Source organism: Bombus vosnesenskii, unplaced genomic scaffold, assembly GCF_011952255.1.
Source record: "Bombus vosnesenskii isolate JDL3184/JDL3185 unplaced genomic scaffold, Bvos_JDL3184-5_v1.1 scf7180000013265, whole genome shotgun sequence".
In the NCBI taxonomy this organism is placed as follows: Eukaryota; Metazoa; Arthropoda; class Insecta; order Hymenoptera; family Apidae; genus Bombus; species Bombus vosnesenskii.
Genome location: NW_022882925.1, coordinates 5,079,902 through 5,103,739, shown reverse-complemented (window position 1 = coordinate 5,103,739; position 23,838 = coordinate 5,079,902). Strand labels below are relative to the sequence as shown.

Here is a 23,838-nt window from a genome sequence, read left to right as displayed (position 1 = left end):
TGCTTTTTATTCAGCAATGTTTATTACTTTTGTACACAAATAATAGGTTTGATTCTGAAGTTGGTAGCACTAGAAAAAGAAAATATGGGTAGCAATGGCGCCAGTTTTAAAATTATCTGAATCAAAAGAATGATTTGTTAATATTTAAACGACAAAGAGAAATTCGTGTTATTGCAATAAAAATTTTTAATATCGATTTCCTGTAAATTAGTATTTTTATTTTACATCAATTTGCAATATGCTAACATACCGCAAGATTAATGCAATTTGCACAAATCACAATATCGATAAAACACTATAACAATTATTATTGCGTAGCGATTAATCAAAGTATATAAAAAAAGTTTATTAGAACAAAAAGTTTATTTACAATTTATAATTTTACAAACTTATTTAAACTATATACTTCGTATGTACAATTCGCAACAATTATACATGATCTCAATAATTTGTTTCTGAAACACATTTATAAAAATCGTATAAAAATAATTTGGAATCGCCTTATATTTTTGATCAATTTGAAACAAAATATTATAAAAGTATATACTATTGCATAATTATTAAGACCACTTAGATCGATAAAAAAATGTCCTCTCTTTGATATTTCGACTAAGCTAAATATTCGTAGAAATATATGGATAGTTTGACATCTCACGACCAAAATTCATAAAATTAATTAATTAATTCATAAAATATATTTCATAAAATTTTCCATAAAATTAGATTTCGTAGATTTCGAAAGAATCAAAAGAGATTTCTCGATCAAACGCATGTTGCGAAATGTTTCTTTCTCGAAGAGTGTCTCAACTTCACATAAGATCAGGTTATCATATAAATTAATGTACATACATATACATATAATATTTCGTTATACTTATACCAATATCAGTCGTGCATTCGTTAAAAATTATTTATAGCTCGCTTTATCGAGAATAGTCTAAACTGATCAAACCTAACAAACTTTCCAATAAAAGCATTTCCTTTGATCTTCCTAATTTATTTAACGATTTCAAGTGCGTGGTATTTTGAGTATAAAATGTAAATCATACCTATAACAAGTGCTTTTAATTTTTACAGTTAATACTTCTCGTATATAGTAAAATAATTAAAAAGGTCATCTCCAGAATTCGAAGCTTTAACACAGTGCCAAACCATTCGAGGACGATTCACATTTAATATTTCATTTTCTAAAATTTGATGCTACAACATCGCTAAATGAATTTCATTTCCAAATTTCATATTAATCTCTACGATATTTACTCTTATAAAGATTGTTTCGAAATTTTTTTTAGTGAAATATAAGTGTGATTATTGGTATTGGCGATGTGCAAACGTTAAAATTGTCTTAAAAATAGCGTCGCTATATCAGTTGATTAAAAATCCTCCGCAAACTTAAAACAGACAGAGACTACAAAAATATGATAAGTCTATTTTTATTCATTTTCTGACTTTTATACCACTCGATAACTAAAACGAGGTATTTTAACATTAGACAGTTGAGAGAAGAAGAATAACTTAATAGTTATAAGTCTTTTGAAAATAAGTGATTAATCGACAATATTCTGTAAGAAAGAAATAATGTTAATTTAATTAGCTTTCATTATTACTAGTCTGCATGATTAATGTTTTTAATATTTCTTAAATACTCAAGAGGATGTCAAAAATACACACTTAATCTCAAAATAAAATGAAAAAGTATTAACTGTCGATATAACAAGTTTTAAAATGGCTTCCGTGTAAAAATCATATAATACGACTTATCATATTTTTTTATTCAGAGTCTTGAAATAAGAGTAAAAAACTTTTTCGCCGATTTCAACACCACACAATTACAAAACCATAGTCGATATACGCAATTATATCGGTCGGCGAATTTCTATACGAAACTAGAGTGAATCGAATTTAAGTAATCGTTTGTAATTCCGCTAAGGTACAGAAGGAGCACACTTTCGATTCACGAATTTCCCTTTCAATTGCCAAACAGAGCCGCCTTCTGCCTGAATTGCGCTCGTCTCGCCGCTTTTTCCTCCTCTTCCCGCTTTCGTTCCTCTTGCTCCATGCGGATCTCATCCTCGAATTTGCTCGCCTTCCGTAACTGCTCGATCTGGGAACATGGTAATTCATACACCGGGTAACGTTAATTAACACGGACACACTTTCCTGAATTCTGAATTTGTCATCACTGTGATTCGTCTATCATTGTTCTCCTTCCATTAACGAGGTATGCAGAGGAATTAAGATCATTAAGTTTATTGAGAACTATAAGATTTTACGGGGAGTAAGATATTTCATTAACTCTTCTTAATTAAATTCTATTTAAATAAAAATGATGGAGAGGCAGATACTTTATTACTGTATTATTATCTCAACTTTTATTAATGAAAATTTTTGTGAAAGATAAAATAAGGATTATTGATATCACATGAAGAGAGTTAATTAATTTCGTTAACTACCGCTGATTAAATTTCATGGAGAATAAAGAGAATAATATTGTCTTCATTGTATCGTCTATAAGTATTGGAGAACTTTTGTAAGTCTCTGTATATGATTAAAAAAAGTATTTATACCTTGGCCTCGAAGAAGTGTTTAGCCCCTGTTACTCCTACTTCATCCACGTCGACCTCTGTAAGACGTGCAAGCTGGCCCAACCCAGAGTCCTGTTCTAATTCACCGGCACGTGCTTTGCGGTAGATTAGTAGAAACTGTAACAAGTTATAAGCCATATGTGTTTACAGATAAAATCAAATTGCCGAGTATCACGGGACTATTTTATCACGATCGCCGATCATTTTCTTATTTTCAACGGAATTTGATAGAACGTGACAAATTGTAGCTCAGGCACTTGATACTTTGCGGCAGCATTCAATTGAACTCTTACCGAACTGAATAGTGTTTTTATACCAATCTATATATTTTTATAGATTTTTCATGTATTCAAAGTTACTCTCACTGTTCCTATACAAATTTCTTTATTTTCATGGATTTTAAATATCTCCTAGGTAATTCTATTGTTAATACCAAATGTCCAAATTACCAAAAATTGGATGAAAAACGATGTATATAACTTTCAGAATTTCTTTCATTCGATTATACAAAAGATGGTCCTTTAATTATCTTGATCAGTGTATTATTTCTAGATAGCAAAGCATTGTAGAATCAATGAAAGCGACATGGAAGATGATTCTGTAATTATCTTAATCAGAGTATTATTTCTAAAGCATGAGAGAAATTTAATGTATTTTTTAAATTTAAACAATACATATGTATTATCATTTATACGCCGGAAGGTATTATCATTTGGCAGCCGCGGTATATCGTTTCGCGATCTACATCGAGGAAGCGATGAGTAAAAGAGGAAGGTGGAAGATTGGTCAATGTGTCCGAGTTCAATGACGTCGGTGACGCGCGTGATTCACGGTAATCTATGAATCCGACAACCGATCGCGTGTATGCAGATCGAACGCTTTGTTCGAGGACTGCGAAACGTCACGTAGAAACGTCCAGGTATGCATTAGCACCGGTCAGGAGAACTTTCCTTCGACGTGTACGCATGGCTTAGCATTCACGATTTATCCTTCCTAGTGCAATACCAACGCCAAACCATTACTTTCCTTGAGAAATTTCTTATAACGTAATGCAAATGTATAAAAAGAAAAAAAAAAGCTGGAGACAAACTTTGGCAGTATGTGGGATTTATAAAAACTAAATAAAGTCTTAATAAACATGGCTTCAAAACGTAATAGTTTCAGAGTTGCGAGTCAAACGACTGGTTGGAAAATTTAATTAAAATAGTACGTTGTTATTTCTTTTGGCCATCTAACTTTATATAAATTCTTATATTATCTTGAACATATGTTGTAAAGTTAAGGTCTTAATGACAAAAACACCTTAACTAATAGTTTTTTACAACACGCGTAGATAATTTGGGTTTCGATTAGATCTCCAAAGTCTAGTGAAACCATTTTGAAAGCATTCTTTTGAACCCATGTTTCTATGTTCATTAACACTTTACGTATGTTTGAGTGCCAGATGGTTCTAACGTTCATCCCTAACATTTTTGTGCATTCTCTATATCCATAACACTTCGCCGGACATCTCAATATTTTTTTTAAACGGCTGATGTAAAATTTTTTAATTTCCAATTATTTTACTTCAGTTATTTCCCTGCCGTTTTTTTCAGTCTACCAATTACACTAGCTAAAGTCATATGCTATTCAAAATGCGTAACTTCTTATCTGTGTAATCTACAAGGAAGAAAAGGGAGGAGCGAAATTCAAAAAGTACAAAACGATGCAGCAGAGAGCTACTTCCCGCCTTGTTAACTGACCACCGTCTTATGCCTCCGCTATAACCAAGATCCATGCCCTTAAAGGACTTTTTGTTAATTAATTGACCGCTGCACAGTGCAGGTACCATTTTTCTTTTTTGCTCGAGGAGGGGAAAATGCATTACGCATACCCAATGGCCCGTGCCACTGGGTTATGTGGGAATCGGCAAGATGGGTTGCGCCATACCCACTAAAAACCTCTCCCCATTTTCGAGAAGCTTTTTTTCCACAACGGACTTCTGGATATACACTATATTTTTATAAACTGAATCTCCCAACTTCCATACTACTTCCATACTAATATAGTTTTTGAACCCATGCTTCTATGTTTATTAAGACTTTTCGCTAGTTTGAGTGCCAGATGGTCCTAACGTTTATTCCTAACATTTTTGTACATCTTTCACATGTATCATACTTCACCGCGCATTTCGATATTTTTTTTCAACGACCGTTGTGAAATCAAAAAGGTGAAATAGGTAGATAGAATGTCTCGTGTAATATCATAGTCTGAAATATTAAAATGATGCATTTAAAAACTACGAAAAATTGATAAAAAGTATTTTCTGTTAGAAAATAACGTTGATATTGTAATGTAAAATATTCCTCATGTATTCAGCAATTTAGAAAGTTTCGTAAAAGAGTTTCCACACAATATTAGAGGATGGATTCAGAAGAATTTTTTTTGCGTGACTCATAGTCTTATGAACGCATAGAAATTCATAAATGTTGTATATCAGAAGATCGATTTAGAAGAACCTCTCTGATATGACTCATAGCTCTTTGAATGAATAAAAATTCATAAAAGTCTTTGTTATAGAAAGATTGGTTTATCAGAATCATTATAATATGCTTCATGCTATTTTGAATAAATAAACATTCATAGAAGTGCTTCCTATAAAAAGATCAATTTGCAAAAATCGTCTTACTTTAACAATTCTAGTTCAAAATTCTAAAATACAGTAATAACACATAGTTGGTTAGAGAACATAGACCAAGCAACAGAAGATTGGAGTTGAGCTTGAGCTCTACAATAAACTAACAATTTTATCATAATGTTTTATCACAACATGTATGTACTTCAAACAACCGTCTAAAACCAGTGTACTTCACTGAAATAGAACAGCTTGAGCCCCACAAATGTGCCAGGGCCACACATGGAGAACAAACACTGTGGCCACGGTGAAAGAGCAACGCGTCCAACACCCCATGGGGCGGGACTATTTTTATGAAGTGTATATGACACGTGCGGCCACGCATTAAACGCAATCTTCATCACCAAGAAATAAAACGATTTCAACGTTACAAAGTGAAATTCGGATCAAAGAATTTCATATTATTAAAGATATATCTATTAAAGATAATAACTAAACTGTGAATGTCTGTGCAAATCTATATTTTTATAAACAGAATCTCAAAATCTAAATTAAAATTTTCCTCTGCATATCAAGATAAAACATAAGAAAACATATATACATAAAAATTTGTTTTACCTCTAAATATTTTATAAAGTTATTTACTTCGAATAATTTCGCGTGTCGCCTGCATTCTCTACATTTTTGCACATTTCAATTTCCTATAAATACATAAAAGTCCGCAGTCTGTAATAACAATAGCGAAATCTAAACTTAGGAAGATAATTCGTTTGAAAGTATTCGCGAATGCACTGATTCCCTTGTAAAATGAACCTGTTACGTAAATAGAGTTACTTCCGCCTTTTTATTTGCTGCGTTACATATTTTATTATAGAGGAAGGAGCGTGTGCAGCGAAATTTTCAAAAATGAACGGCAATCAACGGGTGAAATGGCGAACCTCGCGGAAGGAAATCCGTCCATCGCCATCCTCGTCCACTTCCTGTATCATTGCCTTCAAACCCAGGTGGGTCTGCGGCGCTCCTAAAACCTCCATCATGCGTTTCAACTCGGATAAATCCAAGAATCCATCGTGACCCGCGTCGAACCTGAAAGTAAATAAAATATGTTAGTTATAAATTAATATACGTATATAATTTAATACGTGACTTATTAGTACAAACATTGCAGAAAACATATTACTTTCTATTCTCCATCTTTTATGGAAAAACAATTTTTAAATTCAATTCCTAATTTCTAGTTATTTAGGTTTCTCAATTTCTTCTATTTATTCCGTTTCGAAATTATTTTCAAAATTAGATATACGTCGCTTTATCTCTTTTCCTATGACCTTCTTCCTGAATGAAATCTGTTTCATTGAATGTTCTGATTCATCCGTTGATATCTGGTGCATTAAATGCAAACATAACTAGAGGGAGTAACATATTTAACTATCATTGAAACGATAGATTTTAAACATTTTAACCAAAAAGTTATCAAATATATGGAAAAATACTTTTGTCGCAATTAACGTTGACTTGGATTATGAGAGAATTATGATTACACATATCTACTTATTTCCATCGGTTCTAGTTCTACTCTCAAATCAAGACATGTTTAAATGTACACCTATTTAAGATCAACTATTTCGAAGGTCAACAAAAGTTGTATTCTATATTTTCAATTTATTTTACCTACCACTAGTTACACTCCATACACATTGCTGGTAAAAAAAACATTCGAATTAAAGAATTCTACAAAACATCCTATTAGCAAGTTGGTTTTACGGTGAAGCTTCCCAAACGAATGTCTGACCGCATTTTTCCCAAGTATCTCGAGTTGAATGAATGCAAACGAAAGCGTTTGCCTGACTCGAATCTCGTAACTCGTTACTTTAATTAACGTTGTAACGCAATTATATCGAAGAAGGCAGGACGTGAGAACGATCGACAATCGGTGGTGTGTACCGATTTCGAAAGCGGGAGAACAAGAGAATGTCAACGGGTTGAGGCGTTCGTTACGGGTTGTCCACGAGCCGGAAGCTCGTGAAATCGACTTTCCGTGTAAACGATTCCGATAGCTACTCGTAAATAGCTTTCCAAGGGAGTTACCACGCGTGTACACCACGCTGTTGTTGCCTGTCGATTCAACCAAGCACATCGGTCGATAAGATCGGATCTGATCCGACTCTGAAAACCTCCACCGACTAGAAATGCGTTTCATGGTTGTTCTCTTTTTAGAACACGTTCTTTCATGTGAGAATTGTAATTCAGGTAGAAAAAATGTTCCGAGAAGAAATATTTCATTTAAATATGACGAAATGTTTAAAGAAATTCGATGAACGTAAAGAAATATAAATTGGATGTTCCGTTCGTAATGGATATCTAAATCGAAATTTTTATGAATCGGTCTTCGACGTCTATTGTTATCTAGAAATATAATTCCTTTTCTTAATTTTTCGGTCATAGAGATTTCCATATTTTTTATTCAGGTATTCTTCTAATGTTCTCAAGATTTAATTTTTATGATTAGCATTGAATTTCCTTTCTATCAACGAGTTTTGTTAGAATTGAAATAAATCGGCAATCGAACGGTCTATATTTCAACAATTCTCAACGAAACTCTAAACGAAAATTCAATTTATCAATAAATATCGACAATACTGCATTGACAATACATATTGATAGCCCGAGAACAGCCAAATATTTACTCTTCATAGGGGATGATTTAAAATTTCTCATAGATCTTCTAAAAAGTGAAGTATTTTCCATTAACCTAGGTACATATCATATTCTCCATACATCATATCCATTTATCATAATATTCTTTACAGTTTTCCACAATTTTTCGTACAGCTTCCTATACTTTATACTAAAATATTTTATAACTCTGCAAATTTTTCATGCAACTTTTCACCTCTCATATTCTATCCATCTACAATTATAAATACTACAATAATTATATATTTTAAATATATATTATTATTATAAATTAAATACTACGATTTTAATTCTGCCCAATTTTTCATACAACTTTTTACATATTATACCAAATTTTTTGCGATATCCACTTCCTTTCAGCTAGTATATAATTTGCATAAAACACAAAGTTTCTCCATATTTTAAATTCCCTATGCTCTAAACTTTCAGCCATAAAATCGGGCCTACTCGAGCGGGATATGTGCTTCTCTAGTTTACAACCAGCCGTGATAACGGTTTTATCAGATAACGATACGTGATTAAATAATCTCGCGTCTTTTTTCTTCTTTTTTTTATTTAATCAACGCGCCAGAGTAATTGGACCGAGCGATGTATGAAGTCTCAGCGAGATAAAAACAACTGAAAATGTGGTTCAACCAGCTCTAATTATCGTGATCAACTGCTCTGCTCTTAAAAAAGAAAAAAAAAAGAAAATATGCAATAGTCACGTGTAACGTGAATTATATTGCGTAATCACTGTTATACGCACGCCCGATGATTCACGGCTTCCTATTCCTCTTCAAATTTTTCTTGTATTTCTCGAATCACTTTACTTGATAATAGACACGGTTGGTAATTGCGTGTGATTAACATTTAATTTCCAGTCCGGATGATATGTAGGAAAAACAATTTCCACTTGCTTGAACGATAACCTACAGTTCGTTATTGAGAGTAATGTAGACAAGATTGCTCTGAATTTTAAGTTTTCTGTCTTCCTCATTTCTTCTTTTTGTATTTCCTCTGTCGAACAATATATCTCTATTAGTTGAAAATTTTTTTTATCTATTGTAATTCCATTCCGATTCTATTTTTATATACTTTCTTCCTTTGTACTTATTTATTTTTATCTGTAATATTTTTTTGCTCTTGTGTTTATCTTATTTTTATATATTTCCATTCATTTTAAGAAGTATATATCTATCATAAATTCTTTCGTAATCGAAAAATTCGAATTTTCTATCTTTAATTCCATTTTTTATTTATCCTTGTATATTTTCACTTTGTTCCGTTGTATTTACTTTAAGAAGTATTATCTTTGAATTTGGCACAATCTTTGTTGAACACCCTGTATCCATAAACCAGTAATCGAATCGCATAAAGTTGAAGAAGCTCCTTTTGGTCGAAGTGGAGAGCAAGAATCGTTCGAAGGTCGAGGTTACACGTTTATGAGCACGGCCAAACAGCTCTGATCAATATGAGTGAGAGAGAACCGTAGATGGTATATCTGCTGGACTCCAGCTATCTCTCCCCATATGCGTGATTCATTCGCGGTTTCACAGCCAATTTGAATATTCAATTGATAAGCTTGTTTAATCTATGTGTTGGTATATTGTCTCAGATTCGTTATGGTACAAATGTTTCCTTTCAATCATTTGATATTTGGCTCGCGATATAGTCTACGGAATTATCCATAATTACTTGAACAATAATAAACGCTAAGGTCGATCATCGTTATGTGTAAATTCTATTCTTAATGATACCTATTTCCGATTTCGAGAAGTAACATTTTTAGCAAATCAGATATATTTAATAAAGCGAATGATACTTTTGGAGTTATTCTCATTTCCCTACTTTAATATTCCTTAAATGATAATCCGTGCAAAATAAATAATTATTTGTTAACTATATAGATAAAAGATTTTTCTGTAACAATTCTTATTGACACTAGTTCTTAAGAACTATTATGTAACTACAATATCAAGATCCATTATAATATAATTTCCTTCTAAGTCTTCTATCAAACTCTGTGAGATCTTATTACCTTAACACAGTTTTTCCTAAGGAACGATTTTCGAGTAATCACCGATATAATATACAATCATAAATAAATTATAAACTATAAATGAATATAAAATAATGTATACTTCAAAAAGATCCACATTAATCAAAATATCGAACCAACAACTAAATTCAGAATCTGGATTCCACAATTCAGATGAAACAATCTCCAACTTCTGACTTCTACTCCACATTTGACCTTTCGATCCATTTTATCTCTCTCTCTCTCTCTCTATCTCTCTTTCATTGACACGACATTTATTTCAATTTCATCACATTTCTCCACGAAAGAAAAAGAAAAGAAGAAAGATAGAAAAATGTCGAGAAAATTTCAATTTTCATATTACTCACATTTTAATACTTTCTACTGCATATTACAAAAGGGTTACAAAAGATAATTTTAAACGAAAAAATTGATGAAAATTACTGTAACGGGATCGTTTAAAACCAGGCCATCTAAGCTATTACACGACTATACAGGGCAACCGGGTATTGTTATCGCAAAATCAATTCTTGTATTATTGGTCGCGCTTGATTCGTTCCTCGTCGTTTCCCAAGACTATCCAGAGGGAACTGGGTCAAGGTGACTGCTGGTACTTCGCCTGATATATTCCTCTCACCCTTCTACTACCATTCTTTCCAAGATCGATGCAGCGTAGATCTTTCTTTTGTATTCGGAAGGACGTCATCGCCGTTCTGTGGCGCTAAGGTTACAACGTTCTTTTCCAGCTGTTTGATTCCCACTGTTCCTACCAAGTATCGTAACAAAGTTATACTTTACTTGCGATAGTTGTCAATTAGATTTAAAAGTTTCAAAATTACGTCTAAAATCTAAATTTTAGAATTGTTTGTAATTTACTTTCTTCTTTGTTTACAGGCGATATTTTATATTTTTGTGCAGCTAATTATATTTTATATAAAAGAAGATTTTATGTTTTAAACTAGAAATTGTGATATTAAAGATTGAATAATTGCTTTTATAATTGGTCGTAACAAAGCAATAACTATACGATTTCCTTCGAAACGTGCGTTTACCGACAGAAAAACGTCGAATACGGGAGAATTTAACGAGTGAAATTGAACATTGAAAATTAAATTTCCCTGGGGTCAATTTTCATTCATGGTGCCATTACTTTTAATCTCTCGCATCATTCAGCGAATACTAACAACGTCGTAAGAATTTATATCCCGGAGAACGTGATCACGTCGATCAAAGCATTCAAAGAGGCAATTAAAACGTCGAAAGGAGCAACATGAAAGATTCTATCCACTTATTTGTATTATTTATTTGCATTTCGTTGCAATGATTTCACGACTCGAACAGTTCAGGCTTAGCCAACAAAGATTTAGTTAAACAAGGTGTTAAGCATGTAAAACATGCGTCAACGTGGAACACGAGGAAAATGATTCAGCCAGGAGTGCAACAAAAGAGGAACGATACAAAGAAAAGTGCAATCGAGCGTGACTGTTGAATAGGAATGAAAAAAGTCGACGAAACGGTTTTATTGTGCACGATCCTTAATACGATGGGTACACGCTCGTGTGTTGCAGATGCACTTGATTTCCGCTGAGTCGCGGGACACCTTTAAACCCGGCTGAACAGTGTACGATAATGAGTACTATTCAATGGACTCGGTGCAGGCTTCGAAGCCACGTGAAGATAATACGAAACAAGACTAGAGAGGCATGGTGCATCGCCAATTTTCCTTGTAATTCAATCCTCCAACCATTATAGAATAGATAAATAAATTGCCTGTGTGAACCTTGACAATTATACAATTTGGAAACGTTACGTTTGTTTAGCGTTTGTTCCACTGATAGATATTTGTTTATAAACTTGAGATATCAGAATGTAATATAGGGAAATAAAGATTAAAATATTCGAAAGATAATGGTAAATAATGAAAAATGTCTAAGTTTGAATGTAAAATTACTAGCAGAAAGAAAAAGGAGGAATGTTATCTCAAGCTTAGTCAATCCTTATCATTTACTTTATGAAGTATGTTATCAAATAAATCGCTAATAAGTAGTGTTTGTAAATCTGTATCGAAGGATGTAATAATGTAAAAATCTCTATATGGATACTCTACTCCAAAATCTTTAAATTATCACAATTCCTTTTTCAATATAAGAAAGCCAAAATCATGCTTCGTACCGTTACATCTTGAAACTTGAAGGAAAACATACTACAAAAGTCCTGACAATTGAAGTTTTAAAACATCTGTTAATCCAAAGGCATAACGATTTTGTCAGAAATAGGTCAAATTATTTTACCAATAAGTTTTTAAAAAAAGGAAATGGAATAAATTTTCTTTCATTCGAATCTGGAGCGAGTTAAAGAAAGATTCTCGTGTAACAACATTGGAAGAAAGTGATTTTTGTGAATTTTTTTTAGACTAACCACTGGTTACATGGGACTGGACATTTTCAGAATATAGATAGATAGTATTGAAGTACAAAAGTAATATTTTTATTTCAGTTCTTCTTACTGTTTATCGTATATCATACAAGTCTTATGGTTAATTAAATTTGCCAATGTAACCATTGTTGGCATGCAATATAGCATCTGTCACGATCATTAGAAAAGTCTAAAGATTTTCTTAAAGTTAGATCCTTTACGCTGTGATCGGACCTATTCTTCAGAGGAAAACATGAGTAATTGGAAGGTTCTAGCGTTTGGAAGGAACATTTACTTTTCTCGCCAGATAAATTGAGTTTAATAATAAATTGAGGATAATAAATAATCGGATAAAGATGTATGGTTCAATGCTTGATAAAATTTATAACAAAGTGAACGAGCTTTGTCCGAAATTGATTAATTAATCAGTTTATCCAGTTATTGCGCAGGTCAGTTTCAAAAGTTACCAAACGATAAGAAGAATTCAAATAAAAAAGATTGCATTTGTACTTGAAGGCTATATTTACATCCCAGAAAGGTCTAGTCCCGTTTAACTAGTAGCCAGTCTACGAAAAAATTCATATAAATCGCTTGCTTTAATTATTGACACAGGAGAATCTCTTAAAGATTGCAAATTTGAATGCAAGCTGAATACAGATTTCTCAGCAAGCTAACATGTAGCACACAGCGAAGTTAAAAGAATTAGGTTGAAGAACAATTCCATCTTCGACTGGAATACCCTACATTATACATTGTTCCATCCATAAAAGCATCGAACCTGATCGATATGAAATATCGTCACGACACTGTTCTACCAGTCGAATAAATTCTAACACCGTTTACGTATTCAGAACGCGTGATTCTCGCGAATGGTTTTGAAATAACGGTTTGCCCGTCGTCGTTGTACAAGTCCGCCAAACTTGGAGCCGCATTCCGAGCGAACCTATTTCTTCTGATAACACCGAATCCCACTTTTCCGCGGCTTGAAAACCACCGATCGATTATGCATTCTGCGAGAAAGTGAAGCGGATACGCGGTATAATTAAGCTTTCATTTATTTCATCCATAACGAACAATGTATCAGGTCCCATGGAAAGTTCTATCGTTTTCCTTTGCGATCACTTCTTTCGTAATATACTTCACGTGCTGTACGTACGTACGAAAGTAGTAGTAGTTTTCTCGTTGCCAAATATCGTAACGTGAGAGGCTCAAAAACCATACTGATTGGACTCGTGTGACTCATGTTCCTGGGATTCTTCGTCCCTCTGATAGGAGTCAAGAGTGGAGAATACCGATGATTTTGTGAGGATTATTTTTTCAACTTACAATTGTTGTTTATGTTTCAGAAGTTATGGCGATTGGCTTCGTGTAAAGATGTAAATTGAAAAGTAGGCAGAAATTGGTGATTTTGTAAGAATTATTTTTTTGAATTTAGTTTTTGAATTTTCAAGATTGTTGTCGGTTTCTTACAATAAATAAGCTCGAGAATTTGTTTTTAGGGGAAAGTTGAACGTCAATCATGGGGGTAAAGAAGTCGAGAAAAGAATCTGCAGTTGACTAAGCCTTTGTTGAGTTTGGCTTTTGAGACACTTACATATCAGCAGACTCAACATGCATTTAGTTTTAATCATTTATAAAGTCAGTATATAACTTGAAAGTAGTATGATCATGTGTCTATATCTTCACAATATACCTTTTAGTGTCACTGAAAATATGTAGATAATACAAAAATTGTTTGAAATAATATATATATATATATAAATATTCTTTTTTTGATATACTACTATTAATGATTAATGAAAATACAATTTTTCTCATAGAGTAAAAAGATTCAGTCCCTAAAGAGTTAAAACTAATCTATAAATTCTTTCAACATTGTGAATGTTCTTTAATTTGTTAACTTTACTTTTACTTAACTTTACTTAACTTTACTTTTTTAACAAGAAACACTGATTCATCGATTTGGAAAGAGACTATCACATAAACAAAATTTACAAACACGATTCTTCTCTTTTCTCAGAAAGCTCCACGTTTCATAAGAGAACATTCTAAAAGCGAATGCTAAAGTTCTGCCAATTGCTAATCAATTGTACCATTAAAGCTTCAAAATGGAAATACCAATAAATTACTAATCCTATTGATACATCCTGGAAACAAAACAAACAATTTCTCAAGATTCCTCTGCATACGCAGAGAAAGAAATCAGGTCTCGTTGATAACTTTCATTCGCGTTTCAGAATCGAGAGCGGCTATTCAATTGTGCCGGTGTAATGTTACACCGTGTTCAATTCAATCACACGTTTCATTTGGAAATTTATCGGTGGAATTAACAACGAGCGTTTGCAACGTGACGAGTGAATCACTACACTCGTTGTAAGTTTTATATTTACATTAGATAGTCTATGTATATAGACGCGTGTGAATCAAAGCGTTACGTGTACCTACGGTTAGTCACGGGAACGAATTCATCGAGCGCGCAGTCTGATGACTTCCGGTACCGCGCGGCCGAACCCTCTGTCGCATATGAAATTTGGAAAAGGCCAGACATTCGAACGTGTCCCCCATGAAAAATAATTCCCACGTGTACCGTATGTACGCATAGGTTGTGACAATGTAACGAATACGTTATATCATGTTTTAGACCGATGTTCACGAGTACAGCTGTACACACGATCGTCATATCGTACGCAGCCAGAATTTCTACCTCGGACGCGTGTAATTTAGTGGCAACGAACATCCAATAGACCTTCAGCGTCTCTTGCACGGCTCCCGAGTGTTTGCTTGGCAATCTGTAATTTATTACGTACAGTTTCAACTACTTTAGCACGCCACTCACTCGTTAGATCATCGATTTATTAGCCTTTCTGCATGCGAAATTATTATAGGGGCTTTTCTTTGGCTAGAGGACGCGATATTTTAATCCATCTGCATCCTTTGAGCCGCTTTCAACCGAATCTCTTTTTTTCTATCGTTAACAAATTTCTTTAATTTGTCAGCTAATGATTTTCTTAAGACGAAAGGACGTCGTTGATTCGACAGAAACGAGCCGCTATAAAATAGACCAAACCAAATATTATAAATGATAAATAATGATGTATTAGAGACACGAGATTAATCAGCTGCCATACAACCACACAACCAGCCACGATGATCATAATCTAAAGGCGGAAGTATAATTTATTCTGATATGTTGTATCATTGTTTCATGACGCTAATATACAATAATATCATGAGCAATGTGTGACCAGTGAACGCTGCTATAATTTATATTTTCTACGTGGGAATGATTGATTACGTAGCAATTGCTATATCGATCTTACGCCTGAATACATTAGGACTTCCCTTGGAACGATCGCGAGGGGGAAAAAAGATAGCATTACAAGAAGGAATTAATAGCATTGGAGAGTAGTTGTATGAAGCATATATAGTAAGTGATACAAATGGCTAATATATAATGGGTAACTGACTGCTTAAATAACTTTTTGATCTCTGTGAAATACGCGTATAGGTACTTGTACTAGATATTTTTTAATTTATTATATAGTTTCATATATTTCCAGATTTCCTCCAATCATTATCAGTATCATCCTAACAGTACAGTCTCATAACAGTGTTAATTAAATTTCAAAATGTTACATACCTGAACAATCTATTATAGAATTTCTATAAGCTAATGTACATAACAATTATAACAGTATTGTATAATATATGTTACAAAATCTCTGTAGATCTATTTATAGAATTTCTAAACCTATTCGAATACTAATATAATATATTCATAAAAGGTATATGAAAGTGTTCGGATATCTTCGTGAGTCTCTATACGTACCTATTATGAAAATGAATCCACTAGCCAGAGAAAATAGGATGTAGCAACATGGTGAAAGAAATTTTTTTCCCAGGTATCAAGCAGGAAATAATAAGAAGACAACGACAGAGTGTTGGAAAAACCAATGTACCGATAACCGACTAAATATGTACTTAATACGGTTGACTAACTTTATAAATATATATCTCTCTTTTGTACCGTGCTTTGATATACAGGTTCGCTGACATTTGATAGTAAATGTAGAAGTTTGTCACTTGCTGTTGGATGCAGCAATGTAGGTTGCTTTTATCTACACACCACTTCCGGTTTCTATAGTCGTCTCACCCCACTCTACTTTCAAATTAATACGAGCCTTGAAATAAAATAAAAAATAATACATTTTCTGGGTTAGAAAGGTAACTTTCACAATATTATAAATATTCACGACCAGAAGATTAGTTCTTCAGTAATTAAAATGATTAAAATTCATTAAAGTGTATAATTGTAAATTCACTAAATGGAATTTACTCTACGTTCAATGCAATTATTCGCCATTAAGTTAATCTTTTTCAATCATTTTCCATCTACGATATTGTAATCAAGAGCGAATGCTGCTTATTGTCAACGAGTGCTTCACCTGAATTATGGAATTTACTATGCTATTTTTAATCACCATTCATAGCGAAATTCATAACTTTATTTAATCATCGCTAAATTCATATTTTTTAATCATTTTCCGCTTATATGTAATATTGCAACTAAGAACGAATGCTCGTAGTATCGGAGCAATAAAAATGAGAAACAAAAAGATGTCCTAGAGTCTTTCAACTATTAATGACTATTATTAGCTATTAATATTTATTTACGAACTCTCTAATTTTCATTCACATTAACGTACATTTAAAATCGCTCAGATCTTACTTGGAAGACACGATTAGCCCAGCAGACTCGTTAAAATTTATGACGATACGTATCTTGGAAAAGATACCTTTTTGTGAAATTTTCGTCGTTAGAAATAGTTAGACTGACAGATGTAAAATTATACCCAAGTGGATAGAATGGTTTTGTGTAACGCTATCTAAAACAGCTAGAAATCGCGTTGTGAAATTCACCGATACCGACTGACCTTTTACTTTTACGCGACAAAGAAACCGCGGAGCTGCCTCTTATCCAGCTCGATTGCGGTTTAAACAGATTTTTTCGGTTTTCTACGCGTAAAAGTTTCTTTTCTAACCCTTTACCCTGCGGTCAGCTCTAAAACAAAGTCGTTCGTTCCACGTAATACGACAGCTGTAATATTATAAACAAAATGATTAAATAAACTAAACTAAAAATCGGTCCTCCCTTGATACACGTAAAATACTTGGAACATTCACCAAACAATTTTCTAATGTAGATAAAATTTTACCGACATAATTGTAATATTCGTTTTCCACTTTAGTACTAATGAAGTTTAAAAAGCTTTTGTATAATGCATACAGTGGGTACAAAAAGTGTTAACACACTGTTATATTTATCATAGTTAGACTGCGGATTATGCATTCATGGGAGATTTAAAAGTGCAAAAATGTACAAAATGTACATAATACGCAAAAACATATGAAATATCTAAAGTAAGGTACTTGTTGTTACATTTTTGGGATAAACGAGATCTCTGCTTGGGTTTCATTTCTTATTTGCGTTTAGAAAAATATAAATTTACGTACAAATTCACAGCCTAATTATAGCATTTACATGCTAATTAATTAAGCCAATTAAGCTAATTAATTTAAGTACATATATTGAATTTTTGATCACTCTCTAATATGACTATAAAAATATATATACTAATATGACTATAAAAATTTGACATTATGAAAATGAAATACATACATGTATAAAACCTAATAAAAGAAACGCTTGATTAGACAACAAAGATTCGTGCCAATATTTTTTATAACCATTGTTTACTATATCCACAATTTCTCTGAGGTATGTACTACGTAAATACTTTTATGAATCAGTGTATATGATACACATTTATATCTGCATAATGAACATACGCAGATTTACCGTATCATATAACAGCTACTCTTCGTTGACAATTTAACTGTAAGATAAAATTATCATCTGCATTCTCTTAATGAATCAGACCCAACAAATGTCTATATGTATAACTATCACTGTTTACTACTGACACTTTAATGAGTCATAAACTTACTTGTATACGTAATTTTTTAATTACTTTCGACAATCTAACGCTATTTAAAACTGAGAGAAAAAAAAGGAGAAGAAAAACATTCTTCAATGCTTTTAATACACGTATTTGACGTCATCACCTAACTAATTTTAAGACAAAAAGTTGCCATAATATTACCTTCTTAAGTAGTTGGAGTGGCTATTAAGCAGTTTACGATTGCTACTTCTTTTAAGAATATTTACGGTTATGAGATTAAATTGCATCCATGTGTGGGATGGTAAGGTGAGCAGTGCTTACATCGCCTTGACGACTCGAATTCTTCCAAACATAAAATACATAGGATTAGAACAACATTTTCAAAGAAACGCATGATAATCAGTTTAATATTGGATTAAAGATTTTTATGCATTCATGGAATATTTGAATATCTGAATATTTAAATAATACACATAATATGGAGAAGTATATAAAATATCCGAAATATAGCAGTCGTTATAATATCTGATATGGTAATTTTTTACCAGAATTCCAGTTTTTTTTATTATATTCATAGAAATATGACTTTTAATAAATAGCCGCAGTCTAATTCCAGTCTGCATTATTCCAAAAATGGATTAATATTTTATTGTTTCTAAAAATATATGTATAAAAACGTAATTTAAAGTTCTGAAAGATTTCTAATATTTATTTATGAAATTTAAGGCATGTCGTAGATTAAAAATATTAGACGATACTTATCTTAGTTTCTTAAATTAATTCTATAAAACTTTAAGAATTTTTAATTATGTTTTTACATATTCTGACATTTTTCTCATTTCGTCGAGTTTCCTTTCACATTTTGTTGAATACTTCCTCGACTTGATTAATAAATTTCTTATCGATTTCTTTTCACAAACGTGTTGTGATAAATTTCTTCCCTTCTTTTTCGGTACACTGAAGCTTTTTTATCAACGAATGTTATCGAGGGAAACGTTGAAATTTTAACGATACCAAAAATTCCAGATTAGTTTGCGATAAACGTATCTCTTTCCCTGTAGACGATGCCCTTTTTCCGTAAATGAATTATCTTTAGCAAATTTTCGGATTGGATTGCCTTTCTTTTGGAACATTACTCATCACGCTTATTTCTGGAAAAATATTGAAATATTTACTATCTGTCCAAATATTTTATGTCTAAGATAATCGAAACACAATAGGAGCGGCTATTAAAGTTTCTGTATAATGTATAACAGATACGTAATATCTTGTTTACTACACGTGTAACATAGACAATGAGCCAGAAAGTATTCGAACGTTTATGTTTGCAATTTTTGATCAATGAAATATTTGAAATAATATCTATAACGAATATCGATACCAATTTTGATTCTTAATTAAAAGTAACAGTGATTTTCATATTGTTTCAAAAATCAATTACTTCAAAGTTATATTAAAGATCGCTACAACATGACTTCTTTACATTGACGTATCAGTTTTTTATAATTAAGCAATAAGTAATACATGTATATAAAAGAGTAACTAAACAACAAATAATGAAATTATCCAACGCAATATCAAAAGGAGTTGAACGACCTGTGACATTATGATCATAAAGTGACTTTAACACGTTGAGTGTCGCATATACCATCAAGAGAAAGAGAGACACGTAGTCGCACCAATTATTTTTCCTTTATAAAATCATGAACATCTTTCAAAATTATCACAAGAGAAACAACGTAATCATATACTGTACGTATATATAGATGGAAGTCAGCATCTATTATTGAAAAATAAGTAATAATACATGTTAATTAAACATGGAGATCTGTTGCACAATTCATTTAGCAAATGCACTGGCTCACAAAAACGTTTGAACACTTACCATTGAAAACTTTTGCCTACATATTGTACGTGCAATGTAAAATATTTTGAAATTTCATTAGAACTGTAATGAGACACTGAATGACTATCCACAGAAAAGTGGATAACTGATTTCTCTAACAAGAAGAACTCGTTGGACAGTGTACCAAGTGTCTTTCCAGCTAAGGTATCATCCATCGTGCACGATATGTACTTTGTCCACGTGCTTGGTTTTGTGGTGAAACTTTCCCAGATTTATCAAGCTACCTCCTTTCGTTCACTCGTATAAATAATTTATCCGTGGTTTTCTTAAGAAAAATGTGCCTTGATCTTTCTGGTCGTTATTGGATGATTTAGTGCACTTTCGTATTGATTTAATTAATTTGGTTGTTTAGATCTAGAAAAATTATCGGTTCTACGGTCCAAGAAACATGTTTTGAAAGAACATTCTACAGTAACAGTTACATGTTACGGTATTCTTTTTTAGAACAATTTATGCATTGAAAAATTGTCTAGTTGAACTAAAGGATATCTCAAAGATTAATTAATTCAGAAAATGATCAGTTCTATAATAGAATTCAAAAATTCTTGAAATGGAACTTGTACAATTTTTTCACTCACAGTTTCGTTTCAAATAATTTATGCACTGAAAAGTGATGGCAATTAATGAGTGTTAGAAATACACGCCTACCTATTAAAATTCTTTCTCGGAAGAGAATGGAACTAAGTTCCACATGCACAAACATAATCCAAACCTTCTTTAAGATATAATATAATTCTACTGCCAAATTATCTCATACTTTCAATTAACAGTTTAATGGTATTAACGTTCATTCTTATAACAAAAATAAGAAGAAATTCGTTCTTGCCTGATTTAATGCAAATGATCGCGAAGAAATACCAGGAATACTAATCGAATTGCAGATACAGCTAAAATTTCTATATATATTTGCCGTATAGTTAGATAACGAAATAAGCGTTCACACAGGTTTGGAAGATGCAGCACAAGTGGCCGGCCGTCCACCCTGCTTCTGCCTTGTCAAACCTGCTGTCCGGTTGACTCCGAAATACCTACAAGAAGAACAAGAGAGATGGAGGACAGACCTCGAGGTCGTCTGTCCTGGCCTCCAACACGGGCTATACACGCGTTCACAGTGAACACTCTTTCCTCTGGCATGCTACAAAATAACTACGTCATCAATTCTACCATCTGCGGTTTCGTAACGATGCTCGCGTGACTTTTCCATTTTCTTCCTCTTTCCACGTTTGCGAGAATCTGGCAAGGTGACCGTAGAAACTTTCTGGACACGCTTGCGCGTAGGTTCCAGTTTATTTCTGGATAAGCAATCGTCCGGGGATGTTCCAGTCGTCTTGGGATATTTCTCGAAATCACTAATAGCGTTAGATTTCAAAACTTCTATGATGATTATTAGGTCACATATTTATGGCTTTTTCGACTTTCGATCGTGTTTTTAATAGCACGTTGCACTTTGTGTCGACTTCGTAGACTTCAATGTTCGTAAGATATGTGATTATTGATTTTTTGAGTTTTTAATCGTAAAATTTTTATAGTGTCACGTGTCGTGAAAATCATGAACATCTGTATTTTGTGAACGTTATCCTACGTTAGATCTTACTCCATTTTCAAAAAAATTCAAATATTTCAAGTCGATCAGAATATCCAAAATATTCAAAATCTTCAATCTTACTAGACTCTTGATTCATTTACAACACTATGTAATTTCACAGTTATATATATCTGTGCTTCTTAAATTTTATTCCACTTGCTTCCCAGTATACTGATATACGGGTACCAACTAAATTCCTAGATTTTAGGTTAGACTAATAAACCGTGGTCTACTAGAATCTTGCTCTTTTATAAACATACAAAAATTCTACTTACAAGACTTAAGTATTCGTCGAAGTAAAATATCTAACTCACTTAAAAATTTTCTTCAAAATTTAAACAAATAGGTATATTGTAGAATACGCTAAACATAAATCATATGTTGGATTTAATAAATAGGATAGTACTTTAACAATTAGTTACACCTAAGACCGGAACAGCACAAGTAATAAAATAAGAGGTATTACATTTCAACCAATCCCCAGTGTTATTTCGTGTATTCTCACACGTATAAAAAGTATCTGACCAGTGGAACATGATCTGTTCGTGGGGAGAAACGTAAACTCGAGCAAGTAAACGTAAACAAGTAGGAAAACCGCAGCGAACGCGACAGGAGCCGCGATTCACTCTCGATTTCCTTGCGTTTTATCTCGCGATTCCTTGTTCGCAGCGAAAAACAACGAAAGAATTTTTGGTAAAGAACAAATACGTCTGACAAATTGCTCACTTGATAATAAAGCTTTATTTCGATACTAATTTATTCGATTAAAGGTATCGATTATTGATTCAAAAGATTCAAACAATAGGAAATCGAATATGGCGGAAGAAAATAAACTATTTATCGTAATTGTCAATTCTAATAACTTTAATCGATGTTCTTACATGCACTAATCGATATATCTTTACACCGGTCTTTACGAGAATACTATTAATTTGAAATTCTTTATACCAATTTCTTCATTCTTATTAGCTGTATTGTATTCGATGTAATAATTCGTTTTTCAGTTGGTAAATTAACAAAATTTAATAAGAAAATTATTACGAACGTTTTTAAAACTTTTTACAAAATTCTTCTTCTTCGTACTGAATATTGATTTAATTTTAAATTGATAAAATGAGTATCATTTCCTAATAATAAAATAAAATGAGTTATATGGTACGATAACTTCACGATAAAACTCCTGATAGAATTATATATTTAATTTTATATTATATATTATAATTACATATTAAATTATAAAATAAAATATGCCTAATATAGATGAATAGCTATAGCAGCAGGCTTTACATTACTAACCGACAGATCGAACAATGCTATTCAAACTTTTCTACGGACAAAGAAATACCATGGAAATAGGACCTTTACTAAGGGAAATATTTAAGTCCACGCGTTCATTCCAAGAACCTCCATTCAAACTAACAATGTACGACAAAATTTTTCCGGCGTTTTCTATTCACGAATTCCCAGTAAAAATCATAAGCGGTAAAGGAGAAGAAAGAAATGGGGAAGGTCCTCACCTGTTGAAGGTCTGCTCATACTGCTTGATCTCGCGACGGGACAGCTCGTGGAACTCCGTGTAAACGTTCACGAATTTGTATTGCTTTTTCACTTCTTTTCCTTCCTCCAGCTCCTCGTTGATCCTTTGCCTCCTGCTAAGCAGATTACTGAGCTCAGCGTCTGCCGGCATCCTGATCGTGTGAAAACCCTTCGATCTACTACTGTTAACCTATACGATATCGATTTCGATTTCAAGTTCGAGTTCACGATACGCGCGACTATCGATCTTATGTGACTGTCGATTTGAAGATGTATATGGATGAGATTGTATTATAAGAGAATGTTTTGTAGAGAAGGACGATTAGTGTGGAGCAAAATGGTGACGAATATTAGAGGAGAGGTTTTATAGCTGTCAGATTGGAGCTTAAGGAAAAGAATAGAGTAGTCCTACTGGCGCGGTGAGCCAGCGTGCACTGACGGTGTGCTGGGTAGCTCGGCTAGTATAGGTACCTTCAGAGACCAGGGACGTATGTAGGATATAGCGAAATAGTGTCAC

The 23,838-nt window shown here is 32.8% G+C and overlaps 1 protein-coding gene across 1 annotated transcript; it reads right to left on the bottom strand.

The window, feature by feature from the left end:
- Positions 1–201: 201 nt before the first annotated feature.
- On the bottom strand, positions 202–23,768 carry LOC117243056 (EF-hand domain-containing protein D2 homolog). The gene is made up of 4 exons (XM_033510219.1): positions 23,303–23,768; positions 6,138–6,285; positions 2,568–2,702; positions 202–2,104 (listed from the first exon to the last, which is right to left on the bottom strand). Exons 1-4 carry the CDS (start codon positions 23,470–23,472, stop codon positions 1,970–1,972), a joined length of 588 nt encoding a protein of 195 aa, XP_033366110.1. The 5' UTR covers positions 23,473–23,768; the 3' UTR covers positions 202–1,969.
- Positions 23,769–23,838: the final 70 nt, after the last annotated feature.